This window comes from Petaurus breviceps, unplaced genomic scaffold (assembly GCF_028583685.1).
Source record: "Petaurus breviceps papuanus isolate PSGF00001 unplaced genomic scaffold, PetGlider_PUasm1.0 90977, whole genome shotgun sequence".
NCBI lineage: Eukaryota > Metazoa > Chordata > Mammalia > Diprotodontia > Petauridae > Petaurus > Petaurus breviceps.
The window spans coordinates 39,822,616-39,843,153 of NW_027187391.1; the positions used below are offsets into that span (position 1 = coordinate 39,822,616).

General features: G+C 38.4%; 1 protein-coding gene across 1 annotated transcript in view; it reads right to left on the reverse strand.

Annotated features, from left to right (window-relative positions):
- Positions 1 to 19,940, reverse strand: part of CCN6 (cellular communication network factor 6) — a 51,049-nt gene extending 31,109 nt beyond the window's left edge. The window contains exon 1 of the mRNA XM_069077333.1: positions 19,830 to 19,940. Within this exon, the coding sequence (XP_068933434.1) occupies positions 19,830 to 19,940 (111 nt within the window). The remainder of the gene's footprint in view (positions 1 to 19,829) is intronic.
- Positions 19,941 to 20,538: the final 598 nt, after the last annotated feature.

Below are 20,538 nucleotides of genomic sequence, written 5' to 3' on the forward strand. Positions count from 1 at the left end.
TTGACTGAATACAGTCTGAGGCATGCTATTTTTTACTTTCATTTTTTCCATTTATTTGAGTCTTCTTGTACAAAATGACTAATATGGAAATGTTTTACATAAGTGCATATGTATAACCTATATCTGATTGCTTACCTTCTCAGGGAGGGGAGAAGAGAGAGAGAGAGGGAGGGAGGGATAGAATTTAGAACTCAAGACTTTAAATAAAAATGTTAAAAATAATTTTTAAAGGCATTTCTTTGAAAAAAAAAGGCGACTTCTCCCCAGATATCAAAACCCTAGTCACCCCAAACTAGTTACAATTCTGAATCTCAGCATTGATACGAACAATTATTTCTGTCTGAAGACAAATATTCAATTCCATTAAAAAAAAAAAAGGAGGATGCTGTCTTGGATACCTCAGATTCTGGCCAACTTGCACTGAACAACTAAGGGGAAATTAAAAAAATCAAATCATCTTGAACAGAAGTTTCCTGTTTGTTCCATTTACCTGACACCTTCTACTCTAACTATAGGAGGTGTGATGTAATATGTTGCAATCCCTAGTAAAATGTAAGCTCTGCTCTTTGAGGGCAAGAACAGTTTTTTGTTTTGTTTGGGTTTTTTTTTTTTGGTCTGGGTATCTCTAGCACCTAGCACCAAGCCTGGGGCACAGTTGGTGCCTAAAAAATGCTTGGTGATTGATCGATGCTCCATGCTAATCAGTACCAGTTCCTTTAATTTATTCTTACTTAGCATGTTCTCCCATCCTTTTTACCAATTGGTGACCTTAGGCTGGACACTCTCCAACCTGTCATTGTTCTTTTTAAAATATAGCTTCCAGAATTGAAGTCAATGCTTCAGAAGGGGTCTGACAAATCAATTGATAAACATGTATTAAGCATCTACTATATGTCAGTCCCTATGCTAAGCGCTGGGGATACAAAAAGAAGCAACAGACAACAACAACAAAAGACAGAAGCACCCACATTCCTGTCTTACAGTCTAATATGGGAGATAACACACAGACAAATATAAACAAAGCAAGCTATATAACAGAATAAATGAAAAATAACTCAGGTCAGAGGACAGCAGGACTCTCAGCTTCCTGGATATGGACCCTGTATCTCTTTTAATGCATCCCCAAGATCCTATGCTCTCTTTTTCACTTCCATGTTCCCATGCTTGCAGTCTACTAAAGCCCTCAGATCTTTTTCAAATGAACTATCATCTAGCTATGCTTCCACCTTCCATTACTTCTGCAATAGTTTTCTTTTTTTATGGAAAAAATAACTTTTTTAAAACAAAAATTAGTGAGACAAGTGGCAATGTTTTACATACATTGGCAAATTTCTTTAATATCTAACTTACATCTGCAAATTTCTTTAATGTGAGGTACCTAAATGGTTCACTTGATAGAGTGAAGGGCCTGAAGTCAAGAAGACCTAAATTCAAATTTGGCCTCAGACACTAGTTGTGTGACCCTGAGCAAGTTATTTAACCTTCGTATGCCTCAGTTTTCTCATCTCTAAAATGGGAATAATAATATTACCTACCTCTCAGAGATGTTGTGAGGATCAAATGAAGCAATATTTGTGAATTAATTAGCAAACTTTAAAGTACTATATAAATGATAGCTATTATTAATAAGCTGGATTCTCATACTATACTTCTTTCTGCAGTCAATTTGCTGTTCTGGCTAAAGTATATGAAGAAAATCTGGCACCACGTAGATAGTTGGAAAAGGAAAGAGTATTTTAATAGGCGAGTAACATCTTAATATTATTATATGGACCCCCTGAACAGATCTCATGGACCACACTTTAAGAACATACGGAATGGATGATCTGTAAAGTCTCTTCCAGCTCTAAATCCTAATTCCCAAAACCTCATCTTGGCATGAATGTGATCCTGGGTTCTTGAAGGCTGGTGGAGGGAAGGGTGGAAAAAAGCAGAGACTTCATGATGTGGTGCTAGGAATTTGGGGATATATTTGTGGAGGACTAAACCAGGAGTCAAGAACTACGTTCAGATTTACTAGTTGTGTGACCCTGGGGAAACACGCCAAACTTCTCTCAGTCTCAATTTCTTCATCTGCAAATTAGAGGGTTAGACCTTCCAGTTCTAAACCTATGACTTCGGTTCTAACATAAGTAATTTCTAAGGTTGACTTCCATCTTCCCCTGCAGTGAAACCTGTAGGACTCTAGGTGGCGCAATGCGATAACTTATTTATTAGTCTCCTAGAGCGAGACACCCAAGTTCAACACACTGCATTCAAAGGAAAAGACCCCGCCTCCTCCTCTTCAGTGCCTGAAAACTGACTGCGGCATTGATGGCGTGAGCTCCTAGAAGAGCTCCAAGCCCGCCCCGCCCCACCCTGCAGCCCGCTGCTCTCCTGCTAGCTCTAGTCAGTTACATTGTAGTGGTCTTGTCTAGTCTCTTCTGATCCATTCCCCTTCCCGCGACCTGGTCTTCTCCAGAGCTCATGGAGCCCTTGAAGACAGCGGTCTCTCTGGGATTAACTAACACTATTATTTCTCTTCGTTAGAAGAACAATCCCCTTTAAGAACCAGGTTCATTATAAAATTTTCATTCAATACCAAATGAAAGTCGACGCAATTTTAAGATGTCTTTAAATATTTATCCAGATGCTAGATACAAAGATGTTTTTGTTACCCTTCCTGTCTCATCTCAATGATCCTCTCTCCCCATAGACACTTCCTTTGTAACAAGGTAGTTAAACGAAATGAGGCAACACATTTAACTCAACATTGTAGGATCACATGCTCTCTCTCTCTCTCTCTCTCTCTCTCTCTCTCTCTCTCTCTCTCTCTCTCTCTCTCTCTCTCTCTGTCCCTATATTATTATATATACATTTATTTGTGGAGATGTAACTAATTGCCAATAAAACTAATGTTTATTTGTGAGAGGGTAATTTCCTTCCAAAGCTTTTATTTTTTTCAAGTTTTTCTAAGGAAGATTGTACAACTATTATAATTTTCCCCCTCGAACCTCTGATTTCATTGTAGGATGCTGTAAAAACACTCCGATCCCTAGAATCTGATCAGCAATCATCTGTAATTTCAAGTTAGAAAGATTCCCCCATGACGTTGTGATTTGTCCAGGGTCACACAGCCCATATATGTCAGACACTAGACTTGAACCCAAGTTTTCCTGACTGATGCTGGTTCTTCTTATACCTTGATTGGTTGCCTGTCATATATTTCCAGAGTCTGCAAATAATTGCTTCATAAGCACTGTATTTTCACAGAACATTATAACATAAATCTGAAAGGACACACCCTCAAGACTGAAACTGCAGTTTTATGTGGTTCTGACAAAGATATAAAAAAAGTACCCCCTAACACATCCACACTAACCCAGGAAGCCTCAGACAGATTTATATTTATGGTCTAATCAATGCTAAATTACAGCATTATAGCAGTTAAGACTTGGCAGAATAAAGCCAGTCTCTCTATTAGACACAGCATGATTGTAAAGTAATGATCCTAATTCTGACTCCAAAAGCCACACCCAGAAATCTGTCTCTACACAAACCTTTAGGCACTGCAGAAAGAGCATCTTCAGGAGGCAGATACATGACCAAGGAATACTCTGACCCTTTACTGTCCCTAAGGCCAAGATCTGGTTTTTCTGCTGGGTGTGGTATAAGACCCATTGTTTTAGTCAAATGTGAGTCTGGGTGTAGTTTATCACTGCTTTGTTGTTGTTGTAAATCACTAATAATGGGGCTCTATCTCCCTCTACTCAGGAAGATGGGCAAATTGCTCTGGTGTGAGATTGCTGATTTCCTTGGCAGAGGAGCTCTAGATGGTAGAGCTCAGCAGCCCTTACTTGTCTTGTAAAACTGAGTTATTCTAATTATATTATTATTCAGAAAAAAAGTTCTTTGAGGGAAAAATCCTACCTTTTAAACATTAAGGGGAGACAGTGCTATACATTTACCACCAAACACCATTTCCCTATAATAGCAGAAAATGAGCTAAATTTAGGCATTCATGTAACATAGTGCCTTTGTTGAACATTCTGGGTATTTAATCAGGGTTCTTGAATATATTTCATTCCAAATACCTAAAATGGAAGTTCACACGTTAAAGAAAAATCATCATGGTACCTTTCCCATAGTGAGGAAAGAACGTAAACTCCCTAAGAACAAGACCTGTTTGATTTTTGTCTTTGTATCCCCAGCATCTAGCAGAGCAGCTGGCACATAGTAGGTGTTTAATAAATGTTTGCTGATTGATTGATATAGATAATAGATATAGTGACAAGATTACTAAATTTGGAGTCATGGGAATTGAGTTCAGTAATGTCTCTATATAAGCCTGAAAAAGTCACATCATTTCCTTGGGCTTGTTTCCTGAATCATAAAATGGTCTAGATGATCTCAAAGGTTCCTTTTCAGCTCCAAATCCTATGATCCTATTAATTCACCATAAAAGTCCTTCTCCAATGCTCCATTTTGGTATTAGAATGACCCCTTTTTGTCTTTATTATCGAATATCCATTGAATATCTTCTTTCATTTATAGTTAAACTCAGATTTGTAGGGTAGGTCATCCTGAGTTCCATTGTTCTTCAGAACACATTATCCCTCCTACATAGTGTTGCATGATTAGAATTCCCTTTCCTTTGTATTTGAAAGTCTCCAGATTGCTTGCAGTTGTTGGTTTCTAAATTGAATCGCTAAATTTAACCACTATGTGTCTTAGAGTCTGCAGCCTTGGTTTGTTTGTTTGTTTGTTTGTTTGTTTGTTTGTTTTTCTGGAGGTTATCTGTCAATTCCTTCAATTTGTATTTTCTATGTTCAGAAGTTCTGAGCAGTTCCCTCCTATTATTTCCTGTACTGCAGTGTTAAGTTTTTTGTCCTGTCATGTTCTTCTGAGAGACCTATGATCCTTTGGTTATCTGTGCTCATCCTGTCTTCGAGATCAGCATTATGTTTTGCTTGCATAGAGAGCATAGTTTCTTTTATTTTTTGCTTTTTTCTAAATTGCCCTTCCCTTCTGTATATTTGCATTCCCAATCTCTTATTCTCTCTTTTGTTTCTTTGCCATTAAAGATTTCAGTTTTTCTGTTCTGACCATTATTATTTTGCTATGCAGGCAATAAATTCTGCTCTCATATTTTTCATTTCTTCTTTGAACAACTCAGGAAAAAGTGTTGTGGTTCCATGTTCTCCTCACATTCTACAGGGCCCTCTTTCTTATCAAGTACTGGATCATTTTCTTTTGTTTTACAGTATTTATTCATAGATGCTTGAGCTCATTTACTAGTTTTAGAATCCATATTTCCTTCTGTTCCCTATTTGTATATCTGCTTATCTTTAAGGTCTTTGAGTTTTCTTCTTCCTGAGATCTTTGGTAATTTCAGCCTTTTCCCCCCTCCCCAATTTTTCCTATTCCACTTTCTGACTTTGTCCATTATGAAAGTTGTTTCCTTGGGGGCTAGATCTCAAAGCATCTCAGCCTCCTCCCACACTGGGCAATTCATGGCTCATCAGCTCAGGTCTCTTGACTTTTTGATGGTCAGAACTGGCCCCAGGTGGATACTGTATTCTTTCCCTTAGACTTAGTAGAATGTTGGGCAGCCCCCTCGCAACATGTTCTTTCTGGTTCCCCCTGTTTCCAGTTCTCTGGCCCAGTACCAGAAGTTCAGATAGCTACTGCACTGATGCTATAGGATTGTCCACCCTGGCACCAGGGTTCACCAGCAGTTCAGACCTTTGCAGCACTGGTGCTACATAGCTGTGGCCTCCTGCAGACTTTTGTTCCTGAAGAGCTGCCATCTGCCTTGCTAGTTGTCTGTTGCTTCCTAAACAAAATTCTACAGCCTGGAGCCAGTGATCTCCATAGCACTAGAAAGAGGGAGGGTAACTAGAGTGTGGGGTTGTGTTGTATTGTGGATCCTTGGGTCTTCTTCTGAATCCTCAAGACTGGAAGCCTAGAAGGAGGGGAGGGGCTGCTGAGTGATCTCAAAGTCAATGAGTTGATAACCACCTCAAACACCTATAAAAAATGACTCTAAACAAACTTTAGGACTACAGAACCCACAAAGTGACAGAGAGAAACAAACCTCCCACTGAAAACAGCCCAGCAGGCCAACAGGAAGGGTACATTACAGCATGCAGGGAGCCAAGCCCAGCCCCAAGTGAGTCAGTGGTTTTAGCATCAGGGCAGCCACGACCAGCCCTGGCTGGAGGGAGAGTGGGGATCACCAGCAGCTATGGCAGTTTCCAGAATTATCAACCTATAAATGCCAAAAACAAAGTGAGAGTTCAGTGTGAATTTTGTGGGAACAGGGGGTCCAGGAGTATGGCCTGTCCTCTGCCGCCTGGAAGGGAGAAGCTGCTGAGGCAGGGCAGCCGCCACCACATGGCTGCTTCAGAGCTCCTGGCCTGCATATTGTAGGGAGACCAAGTGAGCAGTCTGAGGGGTAATTGCTCTTGCTTTAACCTGCTTGGATCTGTATTGCTGCATAGGGTGGAGGTCCTGGGATATATGACCAGTGTGCCAGAACCAGTAGAGGCTTCTGAGAGGGCACCCAACTAAAAGCACCGGCAGCTGTGAAAAACCCAGCAATGTTGGACAAAGCTCTCCTCTCTGGAAGCAGAGTTCTACTGTGGTAAAAAGCTCAAAAGTCAAATTATTGAGTGGCAACATGAGCAAGCAAAGGAAGCAAAGCAAGAACAGCAATCTGACTTTGGACTCCTTTTTTGGGGACAAAAAGGATCAAAGCATGGAACAGGAGGAAGACAACAAAGTCAGAACTCCTGCACCAAAAGCTTCCAAGAAAAATATGAATTGGTTACAGGCCAAAGAGGAGCTCAAGAAGGATTTTGAAAACCAAATAAGAGAAGTGAAGGAAAAATTGGGAAGAGAAATGAGAATCATGCAAGAAAATCATGAAAAGAGAGTCAACAAACTGAGTGAAGAAAATAACACCTTAAAAACCAGACTAACTCAAATGGCAAAAGAGGATCAAAAAGGCAATGAGGAGAAAAATGCCTTAAAAAGCCGAATTTGCCAAATGGAAAAAGAATCTCAAAAGCTCACTGAAGAGAATCACTCCTTCAGAATTAGATTGGAGCAAATGGAAGCTAGTAACTTTATGAGAAATCAAGAAACTGTTAAACAGATCCAAACAAATGACAAAATAGAAGGCAATGTGAAATATCTCACTTGAAAAACTACTAACCTGGAAAATAGATCCAGGAGAGATACTTTTAAATTTATTGCACTACCTGAAAGCCATGATCAAAAAAAGAATCTAGAAATCATCCTTCAAGAAATTCTCAAGGAAAATTGCACTGATGTTTTAGAACCAGAGGGCAAAATAGAGGTTGAAAGAATCCACCCATCACCTCTTGAAAAATATCCCCAAAAGAAAACTCCTAGGAATATTATAGCCAGGTTCCAGAATTCCCAGGTCAAGGAAAAAATATTACAAGCAGGCAGGAAGAAACAATTTTAATATTGTGGAAACACAATCAGGATAACACAGGATCTGGCAGCTTCTACACTGAGGGATTGAAGGACTTGGAATATGATATTCCAGAGGTCAAAAGCTCACCTACACAGCAAAATGGAGTATCATGTTTCAGGGGAAAATATGGTTATTCAATGAAATAGAGAACTTCCAAGCATTCTTGATGAACAAACCAGAGTTGAATAGAAAATTTGACATTCAGATACAAGAAGCAAGAGAAGCATGAGAAGGTAAACAGGGAAAAGAAATCATAAGGAACTTATCAAAGTTGAACTGCTTACATTCCTACATGGAAAAACAATCATTGTAACTTATGAAACTTTTCTCAGTATGAGAATAGTTGAAGGGAATAGAAATGTATATATAATATATAGGAGGGTATATGGGTGTATGAATACATACATGAGTGTGTGTATATATGTGTACAGGTATACATAGACAGAGGACACAAGACCAATCGAATAGGAAGGGATGATACTTAAAAGGTGAAATTGAGAGGTGAGAGAGGAATATAATGAGAGGAGATGGGGAGAGACAGAATGGAGTAAATTATCTCATAATAAAAGAGGCAAGGGAAAACTCTTACAATGGAGGGAAAGAACAGGAAGGCAAAAGGGAATGAGTCAACCTTACGCTCGTTGAATTTGGCTTAAGGAGGGAATGACATACACAGTAAATAGGGTATCTTGCCCTACAGGAGAGTAGGGGGGTGTAATAGTAATGGAATATAAAGATCCCCCTGTATTGGCTTGGTTTTCAAATTGATTGTGTTAAAACCCAGAGCTTGTGAATCCTACTTGTGGGATGGACTTGTTGACGTCAAAAAAGAGAGGGCTGAACTGGGAGGAGCTGATGATGTAAATTTAGAGAGACAGAAGAAAAGAGAGAGGCAGAAGAACTTTTTGGAAGCAGCACCTTGGAGGCAGAGAGAGACTGAGAGGATTGCTGAGGGCCACTTTGAATTGCCCAGGACTTTTGAGAGCTGCCACCCAGAGCTGCCAAGAACTGTGGAGACATGGCTGTTATGCAGGTAATTTGTCTGTCTCTTTTGATTTTGTTTTGCCAGATCTGTCCACTGGTGAAAGACAGTTCTGTTGTTGCAGAGGTCTCAGAACCTTGCTGTTGGTTCTGAGCTCCAGAGACTGTTCTGCAGAAAGAGAGTGAATTCTGTCCACTGGTGAAGGACAGGGCTGTTGTTGCAGAGGACTTGGAAACTTGCTGTTGGTTCAGAAGCCCTGAAGAAGGATTTTCTTATTGTATGTTTACAGAAATCCTGGAAGAGGGTTTTGCTAATGTTTTCAGGGGTCCTAGGACTGTTCTTCAGACAGAGAATGAATTAATGAAGACACTGGCAATGTATCTTGTGGCCTTGCTAAGCTTTGTCTCCCTAGGAACAAAGATTGCTGAGAACTTGCCTCCTGTCAAGATGAAGAAAAGACCTCCATTTGGGTATTAAATGTTGTCCTTAAGCTTGTTGTAACTCTGGGGTAGATTCAATTGTGATCCAAGGGTGGGGAACTTTTGACTTTTTGTGCTCTGTGATTAAACAAACTTTACTAATGATTGGAAACTAATCTCCATTTGAGAACAGGGGCTTTGTGATGGACTAAATGAATGTACAACCTAGGGGTGGAGTAGTACTTAGAAGAGGGACTTTGTGATTGATTAAATGAATGTAATGTCCAGGGGTGGGGTAGTACTTGATTAAATCACACTTGGTAAATGCTGTATTTTGAATTATGCTATATGTTGATTCTCTCTGTTCTTAATTTGTCACTGAATAAAATGGAGAGCACCTATGCTGGTATTTTGAACCTTGGGAAGTTGCCTTTGCTTGGCATTACAGGGAGAAGGAGATGAGAGGGGGGATGATGGAAGGGAGGGCAGTTTTGGGGGGAGGGAAGTTGGAAGCACCCACTTTTGAAAAGGGAAGGGTCAAAGTAGAGAATAGAACAAGTCGGGGGTGGGATAGGATGGAGGGAAATATAGTCAGTCTTTCACAATATATCCACTATGGAAATGTTTTACATAGCTACACATCTACAACCTATATTGAATTGCTTATCTCCCCAGTAAGGGTGGGTGACAATGGAGGAAGGGAATGAATCTGGAATTCAAAGTTTTAAAATCAAATGTTTAAAAAAATATATTATTATTATTATTTCACATGCAACTGGGAAATAACATATGCAGGCACTGTGGTATAGAGATCCATCTTGCCCTACTGGAAAGTAGGAGGGGGAATGGGGAAGGATATAGGAGAGAGCAGATTGGGTGAGGGGGTATACAGTGGGATCACTGTTTTGGGCTGGTGGGTAGGGGAAAGACAGGGAGAAAATTTGTAACTCAAAATCTTGTGGAAATGAATGATGTAAACTAAAAATAAACATAAAATTTAATTTTAAAAAAGTCAATGAGTATCAGTTCATAGAATTTTGTTTTTTAATCTTTTGGATTCCAGGTATCCTAGAACATGGAGATAGCTAAAGTTACTTTTATCTTTGGTACATAATATCTGTTTTAGAGAGTTTTGAGAGGTTGTGGGAATAGGAGATTGTGTCTAATCCTCCATTTTGTTACTCATGGGACCCAGAAGTAATTGCTTATTTTACAAAGGCTCTGTGAGAGTAAGGAAAGTGTAAGTAAGACAAAGTGCTGTAGAAGGAAGAGTTCAGGGCAAGGGCATAAGCTCAGCTACCCCAACTCTCATCCACTCCAGGGTTACAAACTATCTCATTGAGGTTTATGGAGGCTTCAAGGCAATTTGCACAGTAGATAGAGACACTAAAACTTCAGGGGGTTCTATGGGAGCTGAAAGGAAAAGCTGGTTGGACTAGATCTCTAAGAACCCTTCCATCACTAAATCTATGATCCCATATGTGTTTATTGCAAGGCTCAGAAAAACTCAGTGGGTGCTTACTCTTTGACCCAGTGATACAACCATGAGGCCTAAACACCAATAAACTCAAAGAAAGAGGAAAGTCCTCCTCCCCCCAAACATACAAAAATACTTATAGCAACTCTTCTTGTTATAGCAAGAAGTTGCTAAGAGGCACGGTTTTATCCTGTGCATGTGCTTTCATTTAACTGCTGTTACTCTAAATATGAAAGCTTTGCCCAATAACCACCATGTCGACACATTAGATGGAGGAAGTTGTTGTTTGGGAGAACAAACATCAAAATCTGAAAGAGTTTTAGAAAGAAATTTATTAGATTGTTTGGTAGAGAAGGAAAGCAGTTAAGAAGGGATGACTCCCTCACGTCTTTGTGAGGTTATGTTATAAAGAGCTGAAATAGTGGTATCAAGACATATGCCTGATTGGCTACACATAGGCAGTATATAGTCTCCAAAAGAAGGGCAGTTTGAGATGCATAGGAGCAGGTAAGTCAGTCTAATCTGGCTAACCCAAAACATGTTTTGGGTGGATCCAAAGCAAGACCTGAGGGGACCCAAAACTAGTATTGGTGGGATCTAAGCATTCTTTACAAGCATCTGGCTTTCCTGGATTATCTCTAATGTCAGCCTGACCTGTACAGTAAGTTTTTTGGGTTAGACAATTTTCCAACCACAAACAATTTTCTAGGTTCAAACAATATAACTAAATGATAAATATTAATGCACAATGCTCTCTTTTGGGCTTAAAGCTCAATAAAATAGATCTCATCAATATCTATATTTTCATAGACTATAAATATTTAGAGATGGAAGGGACCTTAAAATTCATCTAGCTCAACCCCCTCATTTTATAGAAGAAGAGACTGAGGCCCAGACCTACATTTTTCAAGAAATCTTTCTTAAAGTTCCTCAGTTGTTAGTGTCCTTCCTACCCCCCCTCCCCCATCACTTTGTATTTATTTTGTCCATATCCTATTTTTACTTTAATGTGAACATGTGGTCACCCCCAATAGCTCCTTAAGGGTTAAGGACTGTCTTTTTTATTTCTTTCTCTAGCATCTAGAATACTACAAGACACATTGATCGAACAATTAATAAGCACTTATTAAGAGCCTACTACTATATGCCAAGCACTATGCTAATTAAATTCAGAAACAACAAATTCTGCCAGCAATTAGCTCAGATTTGCAGGGCAGGTCACCTTGGGCTGCCTCTTGAGTCACATTGCTCTTTGAAACACATTATTTTATTCCCTCCTATTTTTTCTGGTGGGTGTTTGGTAAATGTTTGTTGATTTATTAATTAAATTGACTTGCCCAAGGTCACACAGGTAGTAAGTAAGCTGCAAAGGTGATCGAATGGAGTGTTTTCACAGCCTCCTACAATGAAATTAGAGGTCTAAGGTGAAAATAATACATTTATAAGATCTTTCTCAAATTGGAAAACTTTCAGGCTCCTTAACCAAGTACTATGCTTTAATCTAAATGGAAGCTGTCTTTCATTATTTTCTTTGGAGACAGATAACACAGTTGATAGGGTTGATTTCATTATATGTTGTAGCTTATTCATGGACATCTGCTGCAAAATATAAAGAAGTAGAGAAATTCCATATAAAATTAACTAGTTTGTTCAACTAAATATGTGTCTTGGACCTCAGCAACACCAGTGTGAAGGTGGGCCAAGGGATGGATGATGGTGAAAAATATGTAGAAAATACAGTTCAAGATTAAAAAATGACAGAGGTCAGAGGTTTTTAAATTACCTAGAAGCCTCAGACTTAAATATCATTAATATTTGCTTCTAAAAGAGATAGAAAGTGCTGGAACTTGTTGAACACAAAACAACAGCATGCAAAGGAAATTGAGCATCTTCACAGTTTTGTAGCCTTTCCTGGAACAACACTGTCCACAATTGCCTGGAATGTTCTCCTTCCTCACCTCAGCTTCTTTTTTATTCCCTGAAGTCCTTCAAGACAGCTCAAATCTCTTCTGCAAGAGGCCTGTCCTGTTCCCCCTCTCCTCCTCTGTGCCTTTCCCCTCAGACTACCTCTCTTTCATACTTTATATGTTATATAAAGTATGATTTCATATATATATATATATATATATACAGAGAGAGAGAGAGAGAGAGAGGTGTGCATACTGTCTCCCCCATTTGAATTCAATCTCTTTGAAGGCAGGGACCATGTTTTTGCCTTTTCCTCTATCTCTAGCCCTTAGTATAGTGACTGGTTGTTATTGATAAAGATTATGTTCAGGACAGTATAGAGAATTTCTACTATAAACCACAACTAAAGAAAAGCCACCTCTATGTCGTTGTGGATATATGTTCGTGTAGCTTCTGCTTAAATAACCTACAGGCTTCTAACACAGATGTAATCAACAGGACCTGAGGTATGCTGGAGCCAGCTCAAACCCTAAAGCCAATTGTTAAAAGTTCAGTGTTAGGATTTACATCACAGAAATCAGTAAACCACCAATCAGGGGCTGATTTATTGCTTTGTGAATTGTCTAGACTTGAGAAAGTGACAGAGAAAATGTTAATAATGCAGATTAAATTTAAGATGTGTCATGAATACATTTTTTCCTAGAGAACAGTCATTAAACATTTACCAACATATCATTGGAAAGGACAAATGTCTACCAACAATCCTCTTCCCAGCTCTCACAATGGGGATTAGCTTTTCATAAAAGGTGATAAAGCTGTCCCTGATTGACCCCTGCCTCCCCTGAAGCTTCCTAAGGGCATAAAAGTCCCATCCACATGGAGTTAAGTAATCCTCCAAATTGGTAGACCTCATGTCTGAAGACTCCTTGAGTCACCATATCCTGCTCTGTTGACCAGATGTGTGGAGACAAGTGGGACGTCATCTATAGAAACTGAGTGTCACTGTATCCTTGTGACATATCCTTGCTATAATAGGGCTAAATGAACCTCTTTTGTTCACTGTTGAATTACTTATGAGTTCCTCATTTAGTCCTATAATCAGAACTGAACTTAAGAGGGTGCTCCTAACAACAAACCATTCAACCTTTGTATCATTTTAACTGTTAGAAATTTTTTTCTTACATCAAACTAAAATCCATCTCTCCATAACTACCATCCGTTTCCGTAGTTCTACCCTGTGGACCTAGCAATAACAAGACAAATTTCTAGTGTATGTAATAATCCTTCAAAAATTTGAAGTTCACTGTCTTGATCCCACTTATCCTTCTTCTCCCAGAGGTTTTTTTTCTTCTTCAGGCTAAATAACTCCAGTTCATTCACCCAACACAATATGATCTAGTGTTAAGATGAAGACTGCTCATCCCCCACATGCACATCCTTCCCAAACTTGTATCAGATATGATCCAATCAGGGCAGCATAAGGTGGTACAATTACCTCCCAGGTTCTCAACACTGTACCTCCTAATGCTACCTAAAATTACATTAGCTTTTTTGATTGTCAAGTCAAACTGTTGACTAATATTGAGTTTGTAGCCCACTAAAACCTCCAAAGTTTTTTTTCACATATTCTATTGTCAAAGCAATCCATCCTCCAAATTTTTTACTCATGAAATTGACCTTTTTTTAAAAAATCTGTGTAGAACATTATGTTTAACTCTTTTAAAATTCAGCTCATTGTTCTAACCTGTTAAGGTCTGTAGCCTTATCTAGTATGAATTAAACCTTCCAATCTTATGTCATCAGCAAATTTGATAAGCACTATATCTACACCTTCATCTGCATTCTGCTAAATGCCCAGGATCTTAACACAGAGGAAACAAGAGGTGACATATGTGGGAGTCATTTAAGAGTTGCATGTCCATGGGCAATCAAGATTACAAATTAGCTATGGCAAAAGTCAAAATTACTAACAAATTATGAAAGAAAGATAAAAATGATAGGAAGACAATGGCATACAATTACAACAGTTCCCAGCTGACCTATTTCAGCAAGTGATTGACTCTAAAACTGGGAAGCAGATAAAAATAAATACCTTCACTCTTATTATCAAAATTCCTTAGAAAAATATAACTGATATGAAGTCGTGAGTAGAATGAGGATTCCAAATGGTCTCAGGAACTCCCTCAGTCAACAAATGCTGGAAATCTTTTTTTTTTAATGCCTGACTTTTTTTTTTAGTTTTCAACATTTATTTCCCCAAGATTTTGAGTTACAAATTTCCTTCCTGTCTTTTTCCTATCCTCCACCACAAGACAGCAAGCCTACTAAATCCTCTTTCCCCCAGTTTGCTCTCTCTTATATCCTCCCCCATACTCCCCAACTTTTTAGTAGGGCAAGATGGATTTCTATACCCCAGTGCCTGAATATCTTATTTCCCAGTTGCAAGTAAAAAAAACATTTTTTTAAACATTTGCTTTTAAAACTTTGATTTCCAGATTCTTTCTCTTCTTCCCTCCTCACCCACCCCCGACTGGGAAGACAAGCAAATCAATATTGGTTGTACATGTGTAGTTACACAAAATGTTTCCATAGTAGTTCTATTGTGAAAGACTGAATATATTTCCCTCCATCCTATCTTGCCCCCTACTTATTCTATTTTCTGCTTTGACCCTGTCCCTTTTCAAACGTGTGTGCTTCTAACTATCCTCTCCCCCAATCTGCCCTCCCTTCTATCATGCCCCCTCTTATCCCCTTTCCCCCCCACTTTCCTGTAGGGTAAGATACCCAATTGAGTGAGTATGATATTCCCTCCTTAAGCCAAATTCAAAAAGAGTTAGGTTGACCCACTCCTTTTCACATTCCTACTCTTCCCCTCCATTGTAACAGTTTTCTTTTGCCTCTTTTATATAAGATAATTTGCCTTATTCTATCTCTTCCTATCTTCTTCTCCCAATATATTCCTCTCTCACTTCTTAATTTTATATTTTAGATGTCATCCCTTCATATTCATCTCATCCTGTGCCCTCTATGTATACATGTATACACATATACATATACTCACATATATATTTATACAAACTTTGACCTTTTTGGATCTAGGTTGCAATCTTGGGCAGTGGTCCTGGGGTGAGGAACACCAGTGTGCCAGAGCTTGTGGTGGCTATAGAGAGGGTGCCTTCCTCAGACATCTGACAACATTTGCAAAAACCCTAATAATTTGGGACACAGCTCTTTCCACTCCAGAAGCAAAGTTCTACTGTGGCAAAGAGCTCAAAAGTCAAGTAATTGGCTGGCAAGGTGAGCAAGCAGAGGAAGCAAAATCAGACCATAGAATCCTTTTGGGGACAAAAAGGATCAAAAAAAGGATCAAATGGAACCAGAAGAAGACAACAAAGTCAAAACTCCTGCATCAAAAGCTTCCAAGAAAAATATGAATTGGTTACAGGCCATGGAGGAACTCAAGAAGGATTGTGAAAATCAAGTAAGAGAAGTGGAGGAAAAGTTGGGAAGAGAAAGGAGAATGATGCAAGAAAATCTTGAAAAGTGAGTCAGAAGCCTGCTAAAGAAGACCCCAAAAATACTGGGAAAAAACCACCTTAAAAATAGACTAACTCAAATGGCAAAAGAGGCCCAAAAAGCCAATGAGGAGAAGAATGCCTTAAAAACCCCAACTGACCAGATGGAAAAGGAATTTCAAAAACTCACAGAAGAGAATAATGCCTTCAAAATTAGATTGGAGCAAATGGAAGCTAATGACCTTATGAGAAATCAAGATACTATAAAACAGGTCCAAAAAATGAAAATATAGAAGACAATGTGAAATACCTCATTGGAAAAACAACTGACCTGGAAAATAGATCCAGGAGAGATAATTTTAAAATTATTGGACTACTCGAAAGCCATGATCAAAAAAAGAGCCTAGAAATCATCCTTCAAGAAATTCTCAAGGAAAACTTCCCTGATATTCTAGAACCAGAGGGCAAAATAGAAATTGAAAGAATTCACTGATACCCTCTTGAAAAAGATCCCAAAAAGAAAACTCCTAGCATTATTACAGACAAATTCCAGAGTTCCCAGGTCAAGGAGAAAATATTACAAGCTGTCAGTAAGAAAAAATTTGAGTATTGTGGAAACACAATCAGGATAACACAAGATCTAGCAGCTTCTACATTAAGGAATCAAAGGGCTTGGAATATGATATTCCATAGATCAAAGGAGCTAGGATTAAAACCAAGAATCACCTACCCAGCAAAACTAAGTATAATGTTTCAGGGGAAAATATGGTCATTCAATGAAATAGAGGACTTTCAAGCATTCTTTTTTAAAAAAATGTTTAAATGTTTAATTTTTTTTTGTCTTTATTAATTTGTTTGTTTACTTTTAGTTTACAAGATTCATTTCCACAATCCCTTGAGTTTCAAATTTTTCCCCCTCTATTTTCTCCCCTCCACCATGGTGGCATGCAATCAAGTATAGGATCTGTAAATACTTTCACATTAGACATTAGTCAGGTTGTAAAGTAGTATTGTAACTGATGGAATGAACAATGGGAAAGAGGAAACAAAACCAAACAAGAAAAAGAAAGAGAGCAAGTAGTTTGCTTCAGTATGCATTCAAACTCTGTTCTTTCTAGTTCTCTGAATGTAGACATCTCCTTCCATCATGAGTCTTGGAGTGCTTTCAAGAATTCTTAATGAAAAAAACAGAGCTGAACAGAAAATTTGACTTTCAAATAAAAAGAAGCAAGAGAAGCATGAGAAGGTAAACAGGAAAAAGATATCATAAGGAATTTATTAAAGTTGAACTATTTACATTGCTACATGGAAAGATGATAATTGTCACTCATAAGACTTTTCTCAGTATGAAGATAGTTGAAAGGAATATATATGTATACATATATATGTATGTATAGGAGGGTATATGTGTGTATAAATATATATGTGAGTGTGTGTATATATATATATGTACATGTATACATAGACAGAGGGCACAGGATGAAGTGAATATGAAGGGATGATATCTAAAATATAAAATTAAGAAGTGAGAGAGGAATATATTGGGAGAAGGAGAAAGATAGAGTTAGAATAGAGTAAATTATCTCATATTAAACAGGCAAGAAAAAAACTGTTACAGTGGAGAGGAAGAATAGGAAGGTTAAAGTGAATGGGTCACCTTTCTCTCAATGAATTTGGCTTAAGGAGGGAATAACATACACACTCAATTGGGTATATTACCCCACAGAAAAGTAGGGGAGAAGGGGATAAGAGGGGGCATGATAGAAGGGAGGGAAGTTTGGGGAGAGGGTAGTTAGAAGCACACACTTTTGAAAAGGGACAGGGTCAAAGTAGAAAAAAGAATAAGTGGGTGGCAGGATAGGATGGAGTGAGATATAGTTAGTCTTTCACAATAGAACTACTATAGTTTTGCATAACTACACATGTATAAATTATATTGAATTGTTTGTATTCCCAGTGGGGGTGGGTGAGGAAGGAAGAAGGGAAAGAATCTGGAAATCAAAGTTTTAAAAACAAATGTTAAAAAAAATAAAAATTTAAAAAAATTGGTTTCTTTTTGCAACTGGGAAATAAGATATACAGGCACTGGGTATAAAAATCCATCTTGCCCTACTGGAAAGTTAGGGGGAGGTATGGGGGAGGATATAAGAAAGAACAGATTTGGGGAAAGGGGATTCAGTAACATTGCTATCTTGGGGTGGAGGGTAGGGGAAAGAGGGGGAGAAAATTTTTAACTCAAAATCTTGTGGAAATGAATGTTAAGGGGTGGCTAAGTGGTGCAGTGAATAGAGCACCGGCCCTGGAGTCAGGAGGACCTGAGTTCCAATCCGGCCTCAGACACTTAACACAAAAACTAGCCATGTGATCTTGGGCAAGTCACTTAATCCCGATTGCCCTCCAAAAAGCAAAAAAAAAAAAAAAAATGGAAATGAATGTTGAAAATTAAAAATAAATAAATAAGCTGAAAAAAAAGATAAGGACAAGTATAAAAAAGGAAAAAAAGAATATTAGGCAGATTTCCTATAGAGAATTTATGGAATAACGTAGTCAAGAATTATGCAATTGATGCCCAAAGGGCTACAAAACTGTATATACCCTTTGATTCAGCAATACCGCTACTAAGTCTGAATCCCAAAGAGATAATAAAAAGGGAAGAAAATCTATATATACAAAAATATTTATAGCAGCCCTTTTTGTGATGGCAAAGAATTGGAAACTGAGGGGATACCCATCAGTTGCAAAATGGTGGAACAAGTTGTGGTTTATGAATGTAACGGAATACTATTGTGGGCTAAGAAATGATGAGTAGGCAGATTTCAGAAAAACCTGGAAAGACTTATATGAACTGATGCTGAGTGAGGGGAGCAGAACAATAAGAACCTTGTACATAGTAACAGCAACATTGTGCGATGACCAGTTTTGTTAGACTTAGCTCTTCTCAGCAATATAATGATCTAAGACAATTTTAAAAAACTCATAATAGAAAATACTATCCACATCCAGAGAAAGAATTACGGAGTCTGAATGCAGATAGAAGCATACTATTTTCTCTCTCTCTCTTTTTTCTCTTGTGGTTTTTCCCTTTTCTTATGATTCTTCTTTCACAACATGACTAATGTGGAAATATGTTGAATATGATTATACATATACAGTGCATTGCTGTCTTGGGGAGGGAACAGGGGAAGAAGGGGGGAAATTTGGAATTCAAAATCTTATAAAATGTTAAAAACTAAAAATAAATAAATAAATGTTTTAAAAAAAAAAGAATTGCATAGTTAGAGAAGGTATTAGTAGGTTCTGATTTGCTGTGGTGTAAGAAGAATTACTTATAACACTTTGGGTGTGTCGTGTAAGCAGTCTAAATCAGTTCATATGCTACATATAAGCCTATAGAAAGGCAGTTTGTCACAGAACTGATGATCCATTAAGGGAGTTCAGTATATCTGAGAAGTCTACCATATGTTATTCTCCTTGAGCCATCAGCTCAAAGGTCACTTCAGTTTCTCCAAGGCACATATGTGGTCTGGCTTTACTAAAGGCTGCAGTGTCCCCATTGGCCACCAGAGGGCATTCAACCTGCAGATGTCTTGATTACCTCCTATCACTGCCATTTTGCACAGCTTCAAGCATCAATTACTGTCAGGTTCAGAATTTAACTAGGAGATGTAATGGAATATTGCTAACAGTGTGTCCCCTCTGAGCTACCCCACTCAATTCATTCTCAGATTGGATCCTCTAAAAAAATGACTAGTCCAAGTTCAAGATATTTTGTAGGTCCACAATCCTAAAACTAGCTCACAAGTCTCCATACATGTTTAGCTTTAATAGTCAGCCAATTAACTCATTAATATGCAAAAGCATATGCTGAAATGGCACTGAAAGAAAGGCAACAATACATTTCCCTCACAACCCTGTAGCACACTCTTCCACAAATATACACACAGCATCTCTAAGAGTGAACAGCCCATAGAGTTCACAAATAGAGAGGCACATGCAAAAGGAAGCCATGTGACCAAGCCATGAGGGAAGAGGGACAGCTCACGATCTGATCCTGCTGCACCACTGATGTCTTTGTGCTGTTCCTGCTCACCTTGATACCACAATCTCTACTGCATGTAACTTCACTGTCACTTCTTCCAGCTTCCAGTTCCATGGGCGTCTTAGCCTAGGATGCTACTATGCACTTCTCTAATGGAGAAGACAACATAAAAACATTGTGCACAGCCATTATATAAACAGAAGAAAGCGAAGACAATCAGCAGAGGGAAGGCTTCTGCAATAAGGTAGGATTTTAGCTGGGGCTGGAAAGAAACCAGGGAGTCCAGGAGATAGAGACAAGAAGGGAGAGAATACGAAGATTAGGGGGGAATCACACAACAGAAATTTGCCCAGATTGGGTCTCTAAACCTTAGGAGAAAATAGGGGTGATAGGGTTTCAGAGGCTGCTCTGTGTCCCAGTCCTATATCCTATGTCCTGAATAATAGACTCTAGAGTTAAAAGGGATCTTAGTGGTCAGCTAGTCCCATATTTCATTCAGTATTTCATTCATTCACCTTTCTAGAATATCCAGCCTCTGCTTGAATACTTATAGTGATGGGTAACTCTTTATATAACAAAGGAAACTCTTTATCTCACTCTGGAGGAAGGCAACTAAAATGGAATTTAGAAATTAGGTGAAAGGTAGTATTTATATACCTTCATTTTTAAAAATCTCTGGTTGTTGGTATAACTAATATTCATGCCACCTCAA